The following is a 19,811-nucleotide window of genomic DNA, read 5'->3' as shown; positions in this document are numbered from 1 at the left end:
ATTCTACATCACTGCCTGTTTAGCCCCGCCCATCGATTCTACATCCCTTCCTGATTAGCCCCGCCCACCGATTCGTGCATGTAGTGTTTACGATAGAGGCAATCATGCAGGTTTACGCAGAAACCAAACGATAAAGATGCTCCAAAGACAAGACGTTGTTCAGTGCCAAACTGTGGAAAAACAGTGTTTGCGTTGCCTTCCTTCTGATCCCAACGTTAGGAAAGTGTGGATGAACTTTTTTATTTTTAATTAAGTTCCAGACCGCGTCAGTAAGAACTCGGTCCTTTGTTCACTTCATTTTACAGTGGATTCGTTTACAAACAAGGCACAATTCGACGCAGGGTTTTCAGAAAGATCGAAACTAAAAGACGATGCTGTGTGACAATATTGGATCCAACAGTAATGTCACAACACACAAGTGTTACTGTATTTATTACGTGATCACTTTTGCTTTGTCTGTTAAACAGATTGTTTGATATTAACAAATACTGATATTGAGTATTTATGCGCTTTTGAACTAAATCACAGTAGCGTCTGTCAGTGAGGAATGTACGCTAGGGGTGTAAGAAAATATCGATACACGTGAGTATCGCGATATTTTGTTTAGTGATACTGTATCGATTCTCAAAAACTCAATATCGATATTTAAAAAAAAAATTTATACAAGATTCATGGCCATTGTTTCGTTTTGAGTATATATCCCGACCGCTAGATAGCACTCTTCTTACCTCTGAACTTAAACAGTGACAATGTGTGTGTTCCGCTCCTGCAAGGTTTGTCCAGTCCCGCCTGCTCCCGAAAATATTCTAATATTACATATAATTTTCGAGTATCAGGGAGCCGCTATCAATGGGGAGTATTGAAATCTCTTTTGAATGAGCGCTTGCGCTGTTCACTTTCACTTTCAATTTCGCGATCACGCGCATTCTGAGTAAAGGGAGCGCATCTTACGATATAAGATATTTGTCAGTGAGCTCCAGATCTGTTGAGTAGCAAAAACTCCACCATGGTCTTGTAGGTCATCCCTCCTCTCGACCCATGATCAGTCAAATCTGACTCCTGCAAGCACCTATTGTACCCCCTTTACTCGTACTGCACAAAAAGTGGTTCAATAGCGTTGAATGTTACAGGGGCAGATTAATGCAAATGCAGATCCCACTGTGTTCTGGTTAATAAAAAGACTCATGGCTGTATTCGATCAAAAGGGTGCTTCTACTAAATACTGAGCAAAGGGTCTGAATACTTAGGACCATGTGTTATTTCAGTTTTTCTTTTTTAATAAATCTGCAAAAATGTCAACAATTCTGTGTTTTTCTGTCAATATGGGGTGCTGTGTGTACATTAATGAGGAAAAAAAATTAACTTAAATGATTTTAGCAAATGGCTGCAATATAACAAAGAGTGAAAAATTTAAGGGGGTCTGAATACTTTCCGTACCCACTGTATATATATAGAACTAGGATTGCGTTCAAACGTGGCCAAGAGAGCGCGTGATTCCGCCTATCTATCCTGCCTTCACTAACTGCAAGTTAATCAATAACGAATTGTGGTTGGATAGTAATTTTTATCTTGACTCACCTATCATGTCTTTGTTCAGTCATTCCTGTAACTCGAGGGCCAGCTGATGAAGCCAGAGCTGCACCTGCAAAAGAGAGCGGGTTACACCAGAGCACAACCATCAAGAGTCCACACCAATGTCAAATGTCAAGGGCTGTCAAAACGGCATTCGAATTTTGTACTTAAATATGATCAATATTCGAATTATATTCTAATTTAAAAGGCATAATTTCAGTTAGGGTGAAAAAAAGCATTTGGCTTCTCTCCTGAGGCCACAAGAGGGCGCATCGAGCAAAACATTACTAATGCACGTTTATTCAAAGCAATAAAATAACACGACTATCTTTGAAAAAGGTGCATAATGTTTAAAATACCATATATAATTAATTAAGTTGCTTAAACAATCAGAAACAAAACAGCATCATGTACGTATGTATAGTTTGATACAAAGATCCGAAAACCAATCACAAAGAGTACTTTTTTCGTTTAAAAACATGAGATGCAGTGGGATGAGGAAAAACCGGCATAAAGTCTCGAGACATGTTTTTTAAAAGTTGAACTTACATTCATTTTACATGGCTTTCTAAACATGTGGCTCTCTTGTGCGAGATGCGAGTGCAACGCTGATAGATGTCCCTCTAGAAATATAGCCATAAATATGCGTTCTGCGTGAACGGCTTGGTTTCAGTTTCTCCGCATTGATGTTCTCTTTTTCCGCAGTATTTTGAATGAACAACGTAGCAGCGCCGCATCTATTAGGTTCTAAAAGAACCTAATAGATGGCAACGATGTGCCACTGATAAAGCTGCCTGACGCACTCCTAAAATTTTAATGCAACGTTTTTGCATTCAAATGTGGATTTTTATTTTAAATTCCTTTTTTTTTGACAGCCCTACCATGTACCTGCTGTTCTGTAGCCAAACAGGTGTTTCCTGGGAAGTTCTTACTGCAGCCACTGGATTTGGGGAGCTGTCGAGGCTCGGCACAAGCCATACAGCCACGACCTGAGGAACAGAGACGAAATGAGCAACTCTACCCGAGAAACATTTACTACAGAACTTTCCATGTCTTTTTAAGATTGTACTGATTTTGATGAATTTTTCAGGTCTGAATCTGTCTAAGGCACATCTTCCACTGGCAGGTTTTTCTGGTTCTCACCCGGTCTTCTCTCCGAAGTGCTGCTCCAGCTGGATCTTGCTGAACTGAGTGAGATCTCCGATGTTTTCCACTCGCAGAGTCTCCCGCTCATTCTCACTGTTATGGGATACTATGAGAATCAAGTGTAATATCATAGTACAAGATCTACTTACATTTTACTGATGGGAAGGGTGCTGAAGAGTTCTGGAATGGATCCCAGTGGCAAAACTGTTTGGCGATTAGGCTTGTTTAAGCCACATGCTAGTTTGGCTACCAAAATACAATTTGGATTGACCTTGCTAGTGTTGACGATGGCATCCTCTGATTCATGTGAAGATTTGATTCATGTCAATTCCAGCGATAGTTCACTAAGCAAGAACACAGACCATGTTTTGGAGAAATTCTTCACTGATGTGGTCATGTGTGTGTTGTACTAGCATTAAATCGTAACGTCACATTTATCTCTGAAAAGAACATTCTATAATATTTTAAACATTCTAAAAAAATCACTCTAAAGAGGAGCATTTTGATAAATACGTATTGTATTACATATTCATCAAATTTGTAACCAGTTTATGTATCTTTAAATAAATCTCTCATTAAAAGAAGTTATAACAGTCACGGTTTGCATGTTTATATTTCAATAAGAAGTAAGGCATAATTATATAATTACATACAAGAACTACCTCATGCACAATTTAAATGTTTCTTATACAGCTGTTTTTGAGTGTTGATTATTATATCTAATACCAGTTGGATTTGAACATCTGCCCGAGTTGTTAATTTTAACTTTTAATATTATATTAATGTACCAAATGACAGAGATCCCTGTGTAGTTTACAACTTCTGCTGCTCTGCAGACACCAACACACCGCTATTAGTTTTTAAACAGCCGATACCGATATCTTAGAGAGCAGGGGGCCGATATATCATTTTTATTTATTCTAAATAACATTTAAGAAATTTGAAATAATTTGAAAACGATAAATGTGTAAAATAAACATACTTGTACTCAGGATGAAAACTACTTGATTCTGTAATCCTATTACAGTATTCTTCACAAATAAAGAAATATTTCAAATTAAAACGGCAAGCAGCGTTGAAAGGGCCCTCGCACCCGCTGGCTTTAGGAAAACGGTGAGCAATGTGCATTTAAAGTGGTAGATATAGGAGGAATATGTCAAAGTCATTACTATAACTGCATATTGGCATGCACATGTGTTCAGGCCAGGACTCTTATCAAGCATGTGAAGTTTGGTGCAGATCAGACATGGCATGTTTAAGCTAGTGTAAAACAAGTCATGATTATAACAGAAGATTGGCCCTTAGATGTGTTCAGGCCAGGACTTTTGAATATAATGTAACTTAGGAAATAAACTACTAGGAAAAAATACTGCATACTGGTTGAGCAACAAATCATGCAAAAAATACATTACAAAAATAAGGTTTGATGACACAATGAATTATGCATAATTACATGCTAAGCCAAACCCTAACCATATAGTAAGTGCATGTAGTTCATTAATATTACTCTACCACAGACCAGTTTTGTTAGTGAAGGAAGATTTTCGAAGCGCAGTGCATGTCAAAAGAAAGGCAGACTGCCACATGCAGTGCCTCATTTGGATGTGTCTGAAGTCTTGGAGCTCGACTTCCCTACGATTCTCCTACAAATGGGCCTTGAGCTTGTTTGGAGGTTCTAGCAGGGGAGCGCAGCTACTTCTATACCGACGCAGGTCCGCGGGGATCGTCCTCTTCCACCGAGCGCGGAGCTTCGGGAGGGACACACATGGAGCGGTGAGGGAGGAAGGGGACACCCGCCTAGCCAGCCAGATCAGCCGAATCAACCCTAGCGATCAATGGGGTGACAGATGTCGCAGCCAGATCGCCCTCACATCCGAGAGCTCACGGCCGCTCGCGAGGCTTATATACCGCGGCCTCCAGCTGTGCTTCTCTTCGACGGTAACCGCACATTCACGTGCTGCTTTCACGGGTTTGTTACACTTACGCGATTGATTATAGATGTGTGCAAGACGACACGAATGCGATTTTTGTATTCGTTCGCTTATTATAGTATTTTAAAACGTAAACAGATGGTATTTCCCACAATGCTTTGCTGCCACGCGCAGCGCCGCCATTGGCGTACGTAATAGTGACGTAAACTGAATGCCACCGTTACAAAGCGTTAATGAAGACGGACCGATTTAATTTACACGATCAAATATCGATGTTTGAAACACGACACGAATGCGAATCGTGTATTAATTCATTTATTATACTCGTTTAAAACTAAAACAGTTGGTATTTCCCACAATGCGTTGCTGCCATGTATGGACAGATTTAACTGCATACTTTGTACATTTTGTGCTCTACTTACAGAAACTTTTTTTTTTTCATTTGATTTTGAGTTGTTCTTATTCAACCAGTTTTTGGTCAGATTTCTGCTCGTTCGTCAGACATCATAATATCACGCCTAGCTTTCAACTTTGTTTTCAAAATATATATTTAGGTTATATATTTTTCACTTATGGCATGTCGTTAAGCAATATTATCTGATTAATTTGCTGGCAGAGTTTAGTATATAGCCTACATAAGATAAATGCAAAAATGTCTAATTTTAAGTTAAGCAGCACCTCAACTCTATTCATAATCTGATAAACAAGAAAGCTGTCAAATGTAATGTATAAACATTCCCATGTTTTTATTTATGTATTTTTTCATTGTAATTTCATATCTTTCCCCCCTTGTCACGGACACTACGTCCATGTTTTTATACAGTCTATGGTTATAACACAATAAATATATGCATAGTGAATCTTTCATAATGTCTACAATTCGTGTGTTATAATGAGAGGATTCGTGAACACACAAATCTCTGCTCCAGGGTCTCACGGGCGCAGGTCTCTAATCCACTGGCTCTTGACTCGACAGCGTGTGTGCTACATCCTTTTTACAATCTCTAGATTATAAATCACTGCATTCTGTCAGCAATGTAACGTGGCAGTAACGTATAGAGACCTCGGCTTGTAACTATACTCTCATTACTATTTTGAAAATTATAACGCATTAAATTACTCCATTACTAAAAAAGTAATCAAATTACAGTAACGCGTTACTGCACAACACTGTAAATGGGTTTAGATTTATCGTGGTATTGTGTCGTCTTTACAGTTTGAGGAAGTGTTTTTGACTAAACGGGAGGAGTATGAAAAACTGCTGAGTGGTAATGGTAAATATTCAGTAAATCCCTCATCTCGTATTGTTTTATAGTCCTGTATAATAATAATATTCATATTTTTGAATGCAGATGGGGCCCTGATGTTTCAGCAGGTGCCTTTGGTTGAAATAGACGGGATGCAGCTCATGCAGTCAAAGGCTATCTTGAATTACATCGCTGGAAAATACAATCTATATGGAAAAGACCTTAAAGAACGGGCTATGTAAAAGTCTACTTTTTATGAAAAGTGTTATGGTTCCAAGTGGCTTTGCTTTTCCACCACACCTAAGCAATTCGGTAACACTTTACTTGAAGGGGTGTGCATAAGACTGACATGACACCTACATAATCATGACGTGACACCTACATAATCATGACATGACACCTTCATATTCATGACATGTGTCATGTCTTGATTATGTAGATGTCATGTCAGTCTTATGCACACCCCTTCAAGTAAAGTGTAACCAGCAATTCTAACTGAATACATGTGTTTTTGTCCTGAAGGATCGACATGTATTCAGAAGGAGTCATTGATTTAATGGATTTGGTTATGATGTATCCGCTCACACCACCTGAAAACAAACAGAAATACCTCAGTAATATAGAGCAAAAGGCCAAAGATCGCATTCTTCCTGTGTTTGAAAAGGTACAGTCGACGCTTTAAAAGAAACACTATTCATGCTCCCATTTTGAGGCATGATTATCCACATTGGATACATGAAACTATGGATTGTGTCTTTAGGGTCTTGCAAACTCTCAGTTCCTTGTGGGAAACCAGCTGAGCCGTGCTGACATTCACCTTCTTGAAGTCACTCTGATGCTGCAGGAGTTACTCCCTACAATACTTGCAAGCTTTCCCAAAATCCAGGTGCTTCACAGTTTCTCACACAGACACCCAACCCCAAAATTCCTTAACGAAACCATTTTTTTCAACATGATTTTGTAGAGTTAGTTTATTACAATAACATCCTTAAACATTGGCATATGAAAAACAGCAATAATTGAGTCATGTCACGTTTCACTGACTGTATTTGATGATTACAATAAATACAACTTGTCAGATATACAGTGAGAGTAGTGTGGTCTGGTTTAGTGACGCAGTGAGTTCAGCCCACGATTCAAAGCCATAATTCCTGTGATCCAAAAAAAAAGCGGTACACTTTGCTTTGCTGTTGTATTACCTGCATCTGTAATTTATCCAAGCATTGTGATTTTGAATCTTGTAAAACCTTTCATTTGTTTTGCAGGCGTTTCAAGAGAAAATGAAGGCCTTGCCGATAATCGGCAAGTTCCTCCAGCCGGGCAGCGCAAGAAAACCTCCACCCGATGGAGCGTATGTGAAAACCGTGAAGGAGGTGTTGAGCCACCTTTTCAAATAGAAGGCTTGAGGTTTTACACTGATCTGAATGCATTAACAGTGAATTCAAAACCATTAGATGACGTCAATCACTAATTAATTTACAAACGTATTGATTAAAGCTGAGACTCTAAAATGGACAGATTTATTTGGAATGCACAAGATACAATTTGGTGATGATGCTGTGAAATGAACATTGCAACTGTCCAGTAGATGTTGTGAGAGTGTGGTCCGTCCACGAGCTCTTAGAAGATCAAAAGTCGCAAAACCATGAGGAGGCTGAAAACAGAAGACAAACCGTCAGAATAATCACATCTGCACCCGTCAATGTGAATCACCATGTATTTGCTCTAGTAACAATACTGCTGCTTCCTTCTATGAACTGCTTTATTGGAGCAGATCAATAAAAATGATTTAATATAACCCTCCTTGTGTTCATGAAAACGTGACTGAAATATTTTTAACTAGACTTTCACTGCATTTGACTTCTTGCATCAGACATGGCTCTGCTTGGCTATTTGGGTGAAATTATGTTCTTCTGATTTTGATAAAGAAATCGCCCCCACTAAACAGTCCCAGAGCAAATACATAAACGTTGAATATCATCAAGGCTGAAAAACGCTTTCGCTCTGTTAGCTTTATAAATCTTAAAGGGGTCATATGATGCTTTTTTAAAGATCATTATTTTGTGTATTTGGTGTAACAGAATATGTTGACATGCTTTAATGTTCAAAAAACACATTCTTTTTCAAATACTGTACATTATTGTAGGTCCTCTATGGCCGCCTCTCTCAAACGCTTCGTTTTCTACAAAGTCCCTCCTTCCGACAAGCGCAGTCTGCTCTGATTGGCCAGCTGACCCAGTGCATTGTGATTGGCTGAACACTGCAAGTACGCGTGGGAAATGTAACGCCCCTTACCATAATAGCTTCAGCTTCCAAAGTAAATATCAAGACAGTTAATAATGTTGTTAGTTTTACCATCAGTTCAAGCTTGAAAGGGCAACAGAGTCGTGTGACAGACACAGTGATGATGCAGTACACAAGCCGCGGTTAAGACAGCTGACGTGCTATGTTGTCAGATATACAGTGAGAGTAGTGTGGTCTGGTTTAGTGACGCAGTGAGTTCAGCCCACGATTCAAAGCCATAATTCCTGTGATCCAAAAAAAAAGCGGTACACTTTGCTTTGCTGTTGTATTACCTGCATCTGTAATTTATCCAAGCATTGTGATTTTGAATCTTGTAAAACCTTTCATTTGTTTTGCAGGCGTTTCAAGAGAAAATGAAGGCCTTGCCGATAATCGGCAAGTTCCTCCAGCCGGGCAGCGCAAGAAAACCTCCACCCGATGGAGCGTATGTGAAAACCGTGAAGGAGGTGTTGAGCCACCTTTTCAAATAGAAGGCTTGAGGTTTTACACTGATCTGAATGCATTAACAGTGAATTCAAAACCATTAGATGACGTCAATCACTAATTAATTTACAAACGTATTGATTAAAGCTGAGACTCTAAAATGGACAGATTTATTTGAAGATACAAAGATACAATTTGGTGATGATGCTGTGAAATGAACATTGCAACTGTCCAGTAGATGTTGTGAGAGTGTGGTGAGCTCTTAGGCTCTTAGAAGATCAAAAGTCGCAAAACCATGAGGAGGCTGAAAACAGAAGACAAACCGTCAGAATAATCACATCTGCACCCGTCAATGTGAATCAGCATGTATTTGCTCTAGTAACAATACTGCTGCTTCCTTCTATGAACTGCTTTATTGGAGCAGATCAATAAAAATGATTTAATATAACCCTCCTTGTGTTCATGAAAACGTGACTGAAATATTTTTAACTAGACTTTCACTGCATTTGACTTCTTGCATCAGACATGGCTCTGCTTGGCTATTTGGGTGAAATTATGTTCTTCTGATTTTGATAAAGAAATCGCCCCCACTAAACAGTCCCAGAGCAAATACATAAACGTTGAATATCATCAAGGCTGAAAAACGCTTTCGCTCTGTTAGCTTTATAAATCTTAAAGGGGTCATATGATGCTTTTTTAAAGATCATTATTTTGTGTATTTGGTGTAACAGAATATGTTGACATGCTTTAATGTTCAAAAAACACATTCTTTTTCTGTACATTATTTTAGGTCCTCTATGGCCGCCTCTCTCAAACGCTTCGTTTTCTACAAAGTCCCTCCTTCCGACAAGCGCAGTCTGCTCTGATTGGCCAGCTGACCCAGTGCATTGTGATTGGCTGAACACTGCAAGTACGCGTGGGAAATGTAACGCCCCTTACCATAATAGCTTCAGCTTCCAAAGTAAATATCAAGACAGTTAATAATGTTGTTAGTTTTACCATCTTTCCCAGATTTCCTGAACCTCATTCCCATCACAACAGCCAGAACACCGGCGGCGACTAGAGTCATGAAAAAGTAAGTTTGAAGCTAATATATGCTGTATTTCTAAAGGGTGGACATTAGTGATTTTATTTGTATACTTACTCAGAGAGGTCCAGTAATCGTGCGGATCATTTGTTATTTTATATGCTCCATATGCAGACACACTTCCAAAGAAGAGTCCGGCAATTAACGACACCACACTTCCTGCAGAAGTCAGGGATTATATTAAATATCTCCACCAATCCCTTACAGTAAAGCACAGCGATGTTATGGGATGAATATAGAGTGCAGACATAGTACATCAGTTATATTACCATGGTAGCATGTTCAAAAATATAGTAATAGCATAGTACTTTTTTGTTAGCTATACAATACAAATGTGAAAGGTGCATGCTTAAATCTCTATTAGAACCATGAAAAGTCGACAAAAAACTTACATTTGGATTTACAAACCTATTAGAAATTAGATTTTTTTTAAATTGATCAATACATATAATTTTCTATCATCTGCACACGTTCCTTTTACACCACAGTGAAGAAATACCTTTTCTTTTATAGCCCATGAAGCCTCCCAGAGCAAGAGCTGCAGCATAGGCGAAGCCCCACCAGTCCACTGCCATTCTGTGCTAGAAACCATTCAACAGTGAGGGCGTATTATAACATATACACGCTACAGTGCATACACAAGAACACATTATTACACATTACAACAAACCGAACACACACATTCAGCAATGCCTTTACCAAATATCGCGAGTGAACCGCGGGTATTTATAGTGAAATCGCTGGAAAGAGCGGACAGAAGTCGTGCATGAGCTGGACTGATACGCAGCAGCAGTCTGGTCTGGTCAGGTCTGGTCTGATCTGATCTGATCTGTGCTGAAGTTCATAACAAGGAGCTAACGACACGATGACGCCAGAGCGAGGAAGTGCATCAAGAGGCTTGTTTGAGATGCGCCTCTATGGAGCGCCTTTCGTGCCAAAAGTCATCAAACACATCCAGCGCTCTGCAAATAAACACAATTTGCTTTGCAAAGACAAACTCGACTTTCAAACAAACGCAAAGTGATTTGCAAATACAAAACTCTATTTGAGAGAAAATGCGGAGGTATGGACAAATATACTGTGTATTGTGTGTTACAACTGTGAGACTCGTTTGACTTTTTATGAGGAAACTTGGCTTGATTTTCTCACAAATGCAACTTTCTATTCCAAAAACAGCAGACGCCGCTGTCGGCCAATTTACGCTAGTCTCCCGAGACCCGAAACACCTGTTTACCTTTTCAATATGAGTGGGGAACAGGAGAGTTTCTGTCTTACTATATCTATAATTAACCATATTGATGTTTTAACAAAGCGACCGTACTACAATGTCAGTGAAATTCACAATAAGTGCTTGTTTACATGATTGATTAGTTCAAAAATCAGTAGTGACATGGCTAAACATTTAACTAGGCAGTCTCTCCTTATAAAAACTGATCAATTTCATTACTTCTCCATACCTCTTATCCTCTGTTGGATCTCGGGATATAGAATATATACATATGTTGATACAATTGTTCAACATAAATACAAGTGACAAAGCCAGATTTTGGTCAAGTTGTTTATTTTCATTGAGCTGCTTTCGCCATTGTGTTGTTTCAAGCTGAAAAGCATAAAATTGTGCTTCATTTTAGATTAGAGCAGATATGGCAGTTCATAACACAGCAAGCGTTTTCCATTCAAATATGTTTTTAACAATATAAATTTTAACATTTACCTCCACTATTACCCAGTCTGTACTATAGGGTCCATGTCCCAAAGTCCCAGAATGCCGTGCGTTGCTGACGTCATGTTCCCATTCTCTATAGAGTGGTGGAACTATGATGTCACTTTGTAGGCAAAAACCCGGAAGCGAGTTAGCATTTTAGCACTTCTTGTTCCATCATCCCAGAGTCAATAGCTGTGTCTCATTTAGAAGGCTGCGCCCTCCGGAAGCTCCAAACGAATCTCTAGTGCGCAGACTCTGGCTCCAAACGAATCTCTACTGCGCAGACTCTGGCTCCAAATGAATCACTAGTGCGCAGACTCTGGCTCCAAACGAATCTCTACTGCGCAGACTCTGGCTCCAAACGAATCACTAGTGCACAGACTCTGGCTCCAAACTAATCACTAGTGCGCAGACTCTGGCGGTTGATTGCGATTTCACTTTTTTAACGTTAGTTAGTGTGTAATGTTGCTGTTTGAGCATAAACAATATCTGCAAAGTTACGAAGCTAAAAGTTCATTGCAAACTGAGATATCGTCTTTTAAAATTCTGGCAGTTTAATGCCTACAAAAACAACTGGTAGGGACTATAACGAGTTACTTCCCGGGTTCGTGACATCACAAACCCAGATAAACCCCGCCCTCTGGAAAAGGCAGCAAAGGGGGCGAGGCCATGCTGCGCTGCTTTAGAGAAGAGGAAGAGAAAACTAGAGGTGCACGTAAAAATCTATTCATATATGAATCATGATTCTGTCTTCTAACGATTCTAATGGATTCACAAGATTCAAAATCAATGTTCAAAAGCAGCGGTTCTTAATACTGTTCCTCTCGTTCCCCGCTCTGTATCTCTCTCTCTCTCGCTCTGCATCTCTCTCTCTCTCTCTGCATCTCTCTCTCTCTCTCTCTCTCTCTCTCTGCATCTCTCTCTCTCGCTCTCTCTCGCTCTCTCTCTCTCTCGCTCTGCATCTCTCTCTCTCGCTCTCATTCAGCTCAGCTCCAACAATGAACTGTTACAATTATACACTTATTTTCACATAGCTATGAGAAGCATTATACATACGTGCAGTTGCCGTACTGTATTAAAGCTTTCATCAGGATAAAACCGTATATTAAAATCTCATCTAAAAGCATTTACAAATAACAGCATATCTAAAAGTATGAGACAACAACAAACAAAAAACAGGCCTACCATTAAAAGCAGTGCTTGCACAGGTTCTGTGCGATCCTCTTCACTAATATCCTCTGCTTCTCAATCGGGCTCAAACTGGCAGTGGTGGACGAAGTACACAAATCAAGTACTTGAGTAAAAGTACAGATCCATATAATAAAATATTACTCCAGTAAAAGTATAATGTAGTGAAGTAAAAGTTACTCAAAATAAAACTACTCCAGTAAAGTACAGATACTTGAAAAATGTACTTAAGTACAGTAACGAAGTAAAGCTACTCTGTTACTGCCCACCACTGCAAACTGGTAAGCGATATTAACAATGCCGTTGTTTACACTACAACTGGAGCACATGCCGCTGAGGTGAGGGGCGGGACATTTAGACGCACGCTAGAGGCGGTTTAGCCAATCACAACACACTGGGCTAACTAACCAATCAGAGCCCATCACCTATTTCTGAGGGCGGGGCTTCATAAAAGCAGGAAATGATCAGCACATTTCTCAGAGAAGGGAGAAAGTGGTGTGGAATAAAGGTAAATTATATGAAAAATTATGCGTTTTTTTTAAACGAAGTATTAACACATGTTAGACTGCGCCCCATAAACGCAATCAAGCCTAGAAAATAACCAGTCAACCACCCCTTTAAAATGAAATAATACTCTAAATAAGAAATAAAAACTGCCAGCAGGTGGCGGTAAATGTCTTTATGTCTTTCTTCATTCATTAGATTTGTTCAAACAGCTGATTCATTTAGGAATTAAGTAAACGGCTCTCTCTATAAATGGGGGTTTGAATCATTGGTTCACACGATTCGTTCAAAACATGGATTCATTCAGAAACTAAACACCGCTGTGCTCACAGACGCACAACAATTCTGCTGTGGCTTTAGGTAATATTTTTGTTGACAAACCTGAGCAAAAACAGACAATAATGTGTTTAAAATATAAAACAATATTAACTTCTTATTTACTGAACTGGTATGAAATCACATTTGCACTCGTTATATGCGGGACAAAATCAGTACTCTTGTGATTGCTCTCTTACTGATCGTGTGATATTGCTTATAATATGATAGAAATTAGATAAAAACTCATATTTGCACATAATATACCTGTACATACAAAACTGTCTATTGTAATATACCTGCACATACAATTCTCGATTTGTATATTTTTTTATTCTTTATTTTACTTGTTCTATTTTTTTATTTATTTTTATTTTTATTATCTGTGTTTTTTGTTCTGTCACTGTCATTCTGTTACACTGTGGAAGCTTCTGTCACGAAAACAAATTCCTCGTATGTGTAAACATACCTGGCAATAAAGCTCATTCTGATTCTGATTCTTTAAAAAAATCTTTAAAGGGATAGTTCACCCCAATACACATGAACAAAAACATGGATTTTTTTAATATTCTCAATTGAATGAAATAAAAATAAAATGCATAAAAGGACATTTACCTTTTTCTTTTTTTTACAATTCTCAATTAACAATTCTAAAAAGTTAAAATTTAATTAGATTAATAACTCAAGACTAGTCTGAGCAGTTATGCAACCAGCATGTGAATCAGCACTGCATGTGTGCAGCTGATAAGTATTCGATAGGCCTTGTCACATCACCTTTTACATTAGCTTTGAGAGTCAAATGTTAGATGAACAGTAAAACATGTGTTCAGCAACAAAAATGTTTATAGTGATCATGAGGTTTATAGTGAAAGTGAGAACCTTACCACAAACATTCATAAGGACATTGTAGGAAATCTATATGAATCAAGCCGTTTACTTTCACATCTTTTTAGACTTGAGGCTTTAACATTTTGGTTGCATGGATTAACAAATTATGAAGCCATTTTATAACAGTCAGCATGAAATGAAAATTCACTCATTCCTGTCGTGTTTAGCTCACAGGGGTTTGCAGGGCACTGTTCTCAGTCTGCTTTGAAATCATATTTACTGTGAAAAATGCTATACCAGTAAATCTGAATTGATTTAGATAGGTTTCTTTTTCAGGGTTATGCATATAGCTACTCTGAAAAAGATATGCTGTCTCATTACGAAATTAACATTTTCCGATGTAATTTTGGAAACAATGCATCTTTATAATACAACACTTTTTGGGGGGAACAGGAACATAATATTTTACTAGTATTAAGAACAGAACTCTAAAATAGAGCTTTTTGCCAAAGTTGACGGCAAGGGTTAAAATCAAAGCTGAAAATAATCCTATGGTTTTTAATATAGAAAATAAAGCACTCAAGAGAACGTTATCAGATGCAAACCAACAGATCATGAATGTTTTTTTCTTCTTCTTCTTCTATGCATCGCTTACCATTTGTACTATCAATATGCAAATGTGCGTTTTCAAGAAAATCCATTTTGCTCGAGTGTCCCATAAGGACAACCTGCAGTTCTCAAACTGACAAAAACACTCTGAAAGAAAGACAACACTGACAGGGTTAACATATTTAATCTTGAGAAGGAATATAAAAAGAACAGCAGAATGAAAGATGCAACTGGAGAAAACAAAAACAGGCTAATTTTGGCATGGCAGAGAAGACGTCTCAGTCTTTCCTGAGAGGCATGATCTCCTCTCGAACGCCTTCCTTGGTGATGATGCAGATCTTGAGGGCATCTCCGGTGTAGACGTCCCTCTCAGCGGCCGAGATGAACACATCCTTCACCAGCTGCACTGCCTTCTCCAGGGTCAGGGGAACCTGCTCCACGTTCTCCATGTTCTTGAACCCAATCTGAGCACAACAGAAACTCATTTAAGACTTCAAGATTTAGCTCCGTAACACCAGTCAAACACATTTGCTCTGGTTATACAGAGTGATAACAGAGTTTGAACATTTAGCTTAAAGTATACTTCGTTTTTGTATGTGCATGTAAGCGTATGCATGCAGTGTCTGTGCTATTTTTCTCTAGACGTTATAAGTGCTAAAATATCTTTGTACTCGTTTAAACTAAAGTTGTCTCTCTCATAACCCTCTCACACAAGGGCTTGTCAATGCAGCTGTCTGTTATTGTTGTTCCATCTCTTTGGTTTCATTTTCGACTGAGAAACAAGTGCTGCCACCTTGTGGAACAACTGATTAGTGCAAAACACATTCAGTGCGCATGTGAAACCTGGAGTACAAAGTTGAGCGGTTACAAAAAGTGGGTTGCGCGTGTACTATTCGGTGGCGAATCTTGCGCCACGCACACTTTACGCAGACCCTTATGTATGCATAAAAACCGAAGTATACTTTAGGCTTTACTTTCATTTTAAATGCTGAATGAAAAGATCAATCTCATGAAAAAGATATCAGAAGGATCCCAGTGTAAGAACCAAATGGATAGTTTATTTTTAATGGCGTCCCGGATCGTGTCGGAGGATTTTGTTTTGTAAACGAGGCACAATGTTATGGAGAGTCACAAAGAATCATTTGTTGAAAGCTGAAGCGGCACTAGATCTGACTGCAGCTGCATCACAAACCGTAAATAAATGATTTCATACAGCTTTGTCTGGAAATCAGGGCTGGAGTTGGTTATGCTAGCATGTGAGGAAATATTTAAACCACATGTGTTACAACTTACCCCGCGTTACTTTGTGCACCGCTGCTCGAGATTCTGGCGCTGCTTTAAAACGGTGTCCCGAATCCCGAGGCGTAATATCAACGTAAATAAATGAGCCATTTGTTCCGCTTTAAATTCAAAGTAAAATATTGTAGCGAATACACTTGATTTAATTTTCAAAATTATGTTTTATTTGTTATTTTATAATATTGTTTAAATCATCCTGCGGGCCGGATTGGACACCTCTGTGGGCCGTGTTCGGCCCGCGGGCCGTATGTTTGACACCCCTGCTCTAAACGAAGCCTCAAGGCAGATCATTTGCCTCGATGATTTTTTGTGAGTTACTCGAGGAATCGTTTCAGCCCTACTTGAAATTACCGTTTTATTTTGATTATGTTGTCAAAACACGCAATAGTGAGGGGGTGTTGATACTATTTCCTATGCAATGACGTTAGCCAATCATAAGTGTGGCTGATTACTGAGAAGGACCCGCCCCTTAAAACAGGCCGTTTTAGAGAGAGGGTCGGAATGAGGGTTGAAAATAATCATTCTCCCCCCATTTTTATTTATATATATATATTTTTGGTGAAAATATCTTTATTAACATTATAAGTAAACTTCAAGGGACATATTAAAATAATTTAAAAAATCCATGTCATGAACCCTTTACGACTTTTTCAATGGTGACACTTTCATGAGAATGAATCACATTTAACAAAAACCAATGTTATGTATAAATACTTTGCAAAGTCTAATCTTTACAGTAATACGAATTTAAGGAGAAGAAATGCTAAAACAGAGCATTTGAGTATAGATATGACCCACTTAGGTTTTGTGAGATTGACCCGACCGCAACCGTCTCACCTGGTTGTCGAGAAGAGGCTGCAGCATTGCACTCGCAGAGCCGCCCGCTTTATAAGTGTCTCTCTGGTAAGAACCAACCGGATCAAAGCTATAAACGGCACCTCGACCTTGAATGAAAAAAACAAATGGACAATTCTGTTAAAACAATGTGTGTATAATAAACCATTTGTACACTTCTGAGCCAGAGAATTTAAAGCATATTTTTTATCTATGTTAAAGGAACACTCCACTGTTTCTGAAAATAGGCTCATTTTCCGACTCCCCTAGAGTTAAACCGTTGCGTTTTACCGTTTTCCAATCCATTCAGCCGATCTCTGGGTCTGGCGGTAGCACTTTTAGCTGTAGCTTAGCATAGATCATTGAATCTGATTAGACCGTTAGCATCTCGCTCAAAAATGACCAAAGAGTTTCGACGGTGCAGCAGGCGCAATGATATTCCGCAGCGCCTGAAAATAGTCCCCAGCTAGGTAACATCCAATAAGCCTATTTTCAGGCGCTGCGTAATATGATTGCGCCTGCTGCACACATGGTACGGCAGTAAAGTTCCTCGATTATTACGCCGGAATGAGAGTATAGCTCCTAGCCATATCGGCCTAGAAAATCACAACTTTTCATTTTCCGTCGGTCTTAGTACACGATGTAACTACAGAACAGTCAAGCTTTAAATAGGAAAAATATAGAAACTCTTTGGTCCTTTTTGAGCGAGATGCTAACGGTCTAATCCGATTCAATGATCTATGCTAAGCTAAGCTAAAAGTGCTACCGCCAGACCCGGAGATCGGCTGAATGGACTCGAAAACGGTAAAACGCAACGGTTTAACTCTAGGGGAGTCGGAAAATGAGCCTATTTTCAAAAACAGTGGCGTGTTCCTTTAACATGTGAAAGCATCGTTGTCAATCCCTCTGACAAACTCACCCTCCTCATCGAGGCCACCGATAATGTTGTAGACATAGTAAGGGAAGAAACGCTTCCCGTACAGGATGGTGGACAGCATGGCAGCGATAGCGCCGCTTGTCATGTTCTTGTTATTCGAATGCTTGTACATCTATAAGGGAAAGACCGAGGAATCATACTGCTCATAAAACAAGTCTGTGCCATACTGTCAGCGCTGACTGAACATGATCTGACCAGAAAACACGACGACAACTTCCAGTTTCCTTTCTAGGCTGTCGTCAAACCCACCTTCAGTCTCGCCTCGATGATTTTGGTTAGAGTCAAGCAGTCGCCATGGAAACCACTGCAGCCAATCACTGTAGTGTCTGTCCTGTATGGGAATATGAGCCAGAGAGATGGGGTTCATAAACCTCTCCGTACGGTTACAGCTAAAACACAGAATGCACTGATATCAACATGTTATTTGGCCATTAACCCCTTCAGACCTGATTTTTTCCCCACCGGGCAATAAAAGACAGAAAGCATCCCCACTTGATATTGTGACATCTCTATACTCAGGTCTCATCTTGTGGCCGTTTGATGCATGTGCTCACAGACACAGAGACTCACAGTTTGTAGCATTTGGGGGAGTCTCGGCTGTGGATGCCGTATCCCTCACTTAAGCGCGTGTCTGAAGCCACCAGAGCGAAGTCTTCACCCGCCACCGCCAGCACAGTCCTGAGACGAAGAAATAAACACAGAACATACATTATCTCATTTACAACCCAGCGCTCTCCAGATTTACAGCTCATGGTGAGGACAGGACGATGTCCACATCTGACTTAAAACTGTGTGTTCTGGAAAAAAGGTTACAATTAAGTCATTGAATTGTTGTGTACGTATTCTGTTTTCTTTGTTGTCCAACCAAATGATCAAAACGTAGGTGCAGTGAAATGACATGCCAGTTTTTATCTCAGCAATGACATAAATCTGCAGAAACCAATAATAACACACCATAACATATACATAGCATACTGATACTTCACACATCAGCCATTTTGACTAGTTTTGGACTGAGAAAGTATAAAGCAGTCAATGCTTTCCCGGTTAAACGCTGCATTTCTGATAGTGAAAGTACATCTGTTACACTCGTGCTTGTACTACTGCTCTCGGAAAAGAGTATCAGTGAAGCAGAGTTTATGTCGAGTTTCTGCTGTGGAGCGGCGCTTCTTCACTTACCCTCCGTTGAAGGCATAAGGAGAGAACTTGTGCTCCACTGGACCGGTGTAGTGATGCTCCTTCATCTGTGCATTATCTCCAAAAGCCCGAGCAGAAATCATCATGAGACTCCCGCAGCAAAACTCGCTGTATCACCGCAAAATGGCCGGCGGAAGTTGACAGGTCCTTTGTTTCCGGTGCGCGCACGTCATCCACATTTGCGCCGTCTGCTGGAAGCGTCGCTTATTCTCAGCCAGGTGCCGTGAAATTTGAACCTACCCCTTACAATAACGCAAATACAGTAATTACTGTTGTTCATCGTGACAAAAATGTTGCCATATTGATGTGCGCATGCGCAGTAGCCGGAGCTGTATCCCAACTAGCCTTAAAGGGATAGTTCACCCAAAAATGAAAATGTGATGTTTATGAAGTGGAATGTAGCCAAGTGTGGTGACCCATACTTGGAATTAGTGCTCTGCATTTACCCATCCAAAGTGCACACACACAGCAGTGAACACACACCCGGAGCAGTGGGCAGCCATTTATGCTGCAGCGCCCGGGGAGCAGTTGGGGGTTCGGTGCCTTGCTCAAGGGCACCTCAGTCGTGGTATTGAAGGTGGAAGAGAGCGCTGTACATTCACTCCCCCCACCTACAATCCCTGCCGGTACGAGACTCGAACCCACAGCCTTTGGGTTATGAGTTCGACTCTCTAACCATTAGGCC

At 39.7% G+C, this 19,811-nt stretch overlaps 4 protein-coding genes across 4 annotated transcripts in view; 2 read left to right on the top strand and 2 right to left on the bottom strand.

Annotated features, from left to right (window-relative positions):
- LOC107561969 (GTP-binding protein 2-like) overlaps positions 1-3,205 on the top strand; it is a 39,832-nt gene extending 36,627 nt beyond the window's left edge. Inside the window, exon 12 of the mRNA XM_016246527.1 lies at positions 2,699-3,205. Within this exon, the coding sequence (XP_016102013.1) occupies positions 2,699-2,758 (60 nt within the window). The 3' untranslated portion in view covers positions 2,759-3,205. The remainder of the gene's footprint in view (positions 1-2,698) is intronic.
- Positions 3,206-4,565: 1,360 nt separating this feature from the next.
- On the top strand, positions 4,566-7,725 carry LOC107561968 (glutathione S-transferase-like). The gene is made up of 6 exons (XM_016246526.1): positions 4,566-4,640; positions 5,836-5,917; positions 6,002-6,134; positions 6,419-6,560; positions 6,657-6,782; positions 7,162-7,725. The coding sequence occupies exons 1-6, from the start codon at positions 4,566-4,568 to the stop codon at positions 7,291-7,293; spliced, it is 690 nt and encodes a 229-aa protein (XP_016102012.1). The 3' UTR covers positions 7,294-7,725.
- A 1,847-nt stretch (positions 7,726-9,572) lies between these two features.
- LOC107561967 (transmembrane protein 14C-like) lies at positions 9,573-10,625 on the bottom strand. Its single transcript, XM_016246524.1, has 4 exons — positions 10,390-10,625; positions 10,210-10,291; positions 9,768-9,869; positions 9,573-9,682 (listed from the first exon to the last, which is right to left on the bottom strand). The coding sequence occupies exons 2-4, from the start codon at positions 10,283-10,285 to the stop codon at positions 9,573-9,575; spliced, it is 288 nt and encodes a 95-aa protein (XP_016102010.1). The 5' UTR covers positions 10,286-10,291; positions 10,390-10,625.
- Positions 10,626-15,027: 4,402 nt separating this feature from the next.
- LOC107561981 (proteasome subunit beta type-1-A-like) lies at positions 15,028-19,304 on the bottom strand. Its single transcript, XM_016246538.1, has 6 exons — positions 19,109-19,304; positions 18,500-18,607; positions 18,179-18,260; positions 17,912-18,041; positions 16,996-17,102; positions 15,028-15,323 (listed from the first exon to the last, which is right to left on the bottom strand). Exons 1-6 carry the CDS (start codon positions 19,210-19,212, stop codon positions 15,138-15,140), a joined length of 717 nt encoding a protein of 238 aa, XP_016102024.1. The 5' UTR covers positions 19,213-19,304; the 3' UTR covers positions 15,028-15,137.
- Between the last annotated feature and the right edge of the window lie 507 nt (positions 19,305-19,811).

The sequence above is a fragment of the Sinocyclocheilus grahami genome, unplaced genomic scaffold (genome assembly GCF_001515645.1).
Source record: "Sinocyclocheilus grahami isolate Dianchi unplaced genomic scaffold, SAMN03320097.WGS_v1.1 scaffold801.1, whole genome shotgun sequence".
In the NCBI taxonomy this organism is placed as follows: domain Eukaryota; kingdom Metazoa; phylum Chordata; class Actinopteri; order Cypriniformes; family Cyprinidae; genus Sinocyclocheilus; species Sinocyclocheilus grahami.
Note: the sequence above shows the minus strand (reverse complement) of the source record. Positions and strands in the feature narration are given on the sequence as shown.

Excerpts from the sequence above, each read along its gene's own strand:
- LOC107561968 (XM_016246526.1), top strand. The coding sequence starts at position 4,566 with ATGTCGCAGCCAGATCGCCCTCACATCCGAGAGCTCACGGCCGCTCGC. Across the intron at positions 6,561-6,656 it reads TTCTTCCTGTGTTTGAAAAG|GGTCTTGCAAACTCTCAGTT; the intron begins GTACAGTCGACG and ends TTGTGTCTTTAG. Across the intron at positions 6,783-7,161 it reads CAAGCTTTCCCAAAATCCAG|GCGTTTCAAGAGAAAATGAA; the intron begins GTGCTTCACAGT and ends TTTGTTTTGCAG.
- LOC107561967 (XM_016246524.1), bottom strand. The coding sequence starts at position 10,285 with ATGGCAGTGGACTGGTGGGGCTTCGCCTATGCTGCAGCTCTTGCTCTG. Across the intron at positions 9,870-10,209 it reads CATGGGCTATAAAAGAAAAG|GAAGTGTGGTGTCGTTAATT; the intron begins GTATTTCTTCAC and ends TGACTTCTGCAG. Across the intron at positions 9,683-9,767 it reads CGATTACTGGACCTCTCTGA|TCGCCGCCGGTGTTCTGGCT; the intron begins GTAAGTATACAA and ends TCATGACTCTAG.
- LOC107561981 (XM_016246538.1), bottom strand. The coding sequence starts at position 19,212 with ATGATGATTTCTGCTCGGGCTTTTGGAGATAATGCACAGATGAAGGAG. Across the intron at positions 18,261-18,499 it reads TCCCCCAAATGCTACAAACT|GACAGACACTACAGTGATTG; the intron begins GTGAGTCTCTGT and ends ATTCCCATACAG. Across the intron at positions 15,324-16,995 it reads AGCCTCTTCTCGACAACCAG|ATTGGGTTCAAGAACATGGA; the intron begins GTGAGACGGTTG and ends TGTTGTGCTCAG.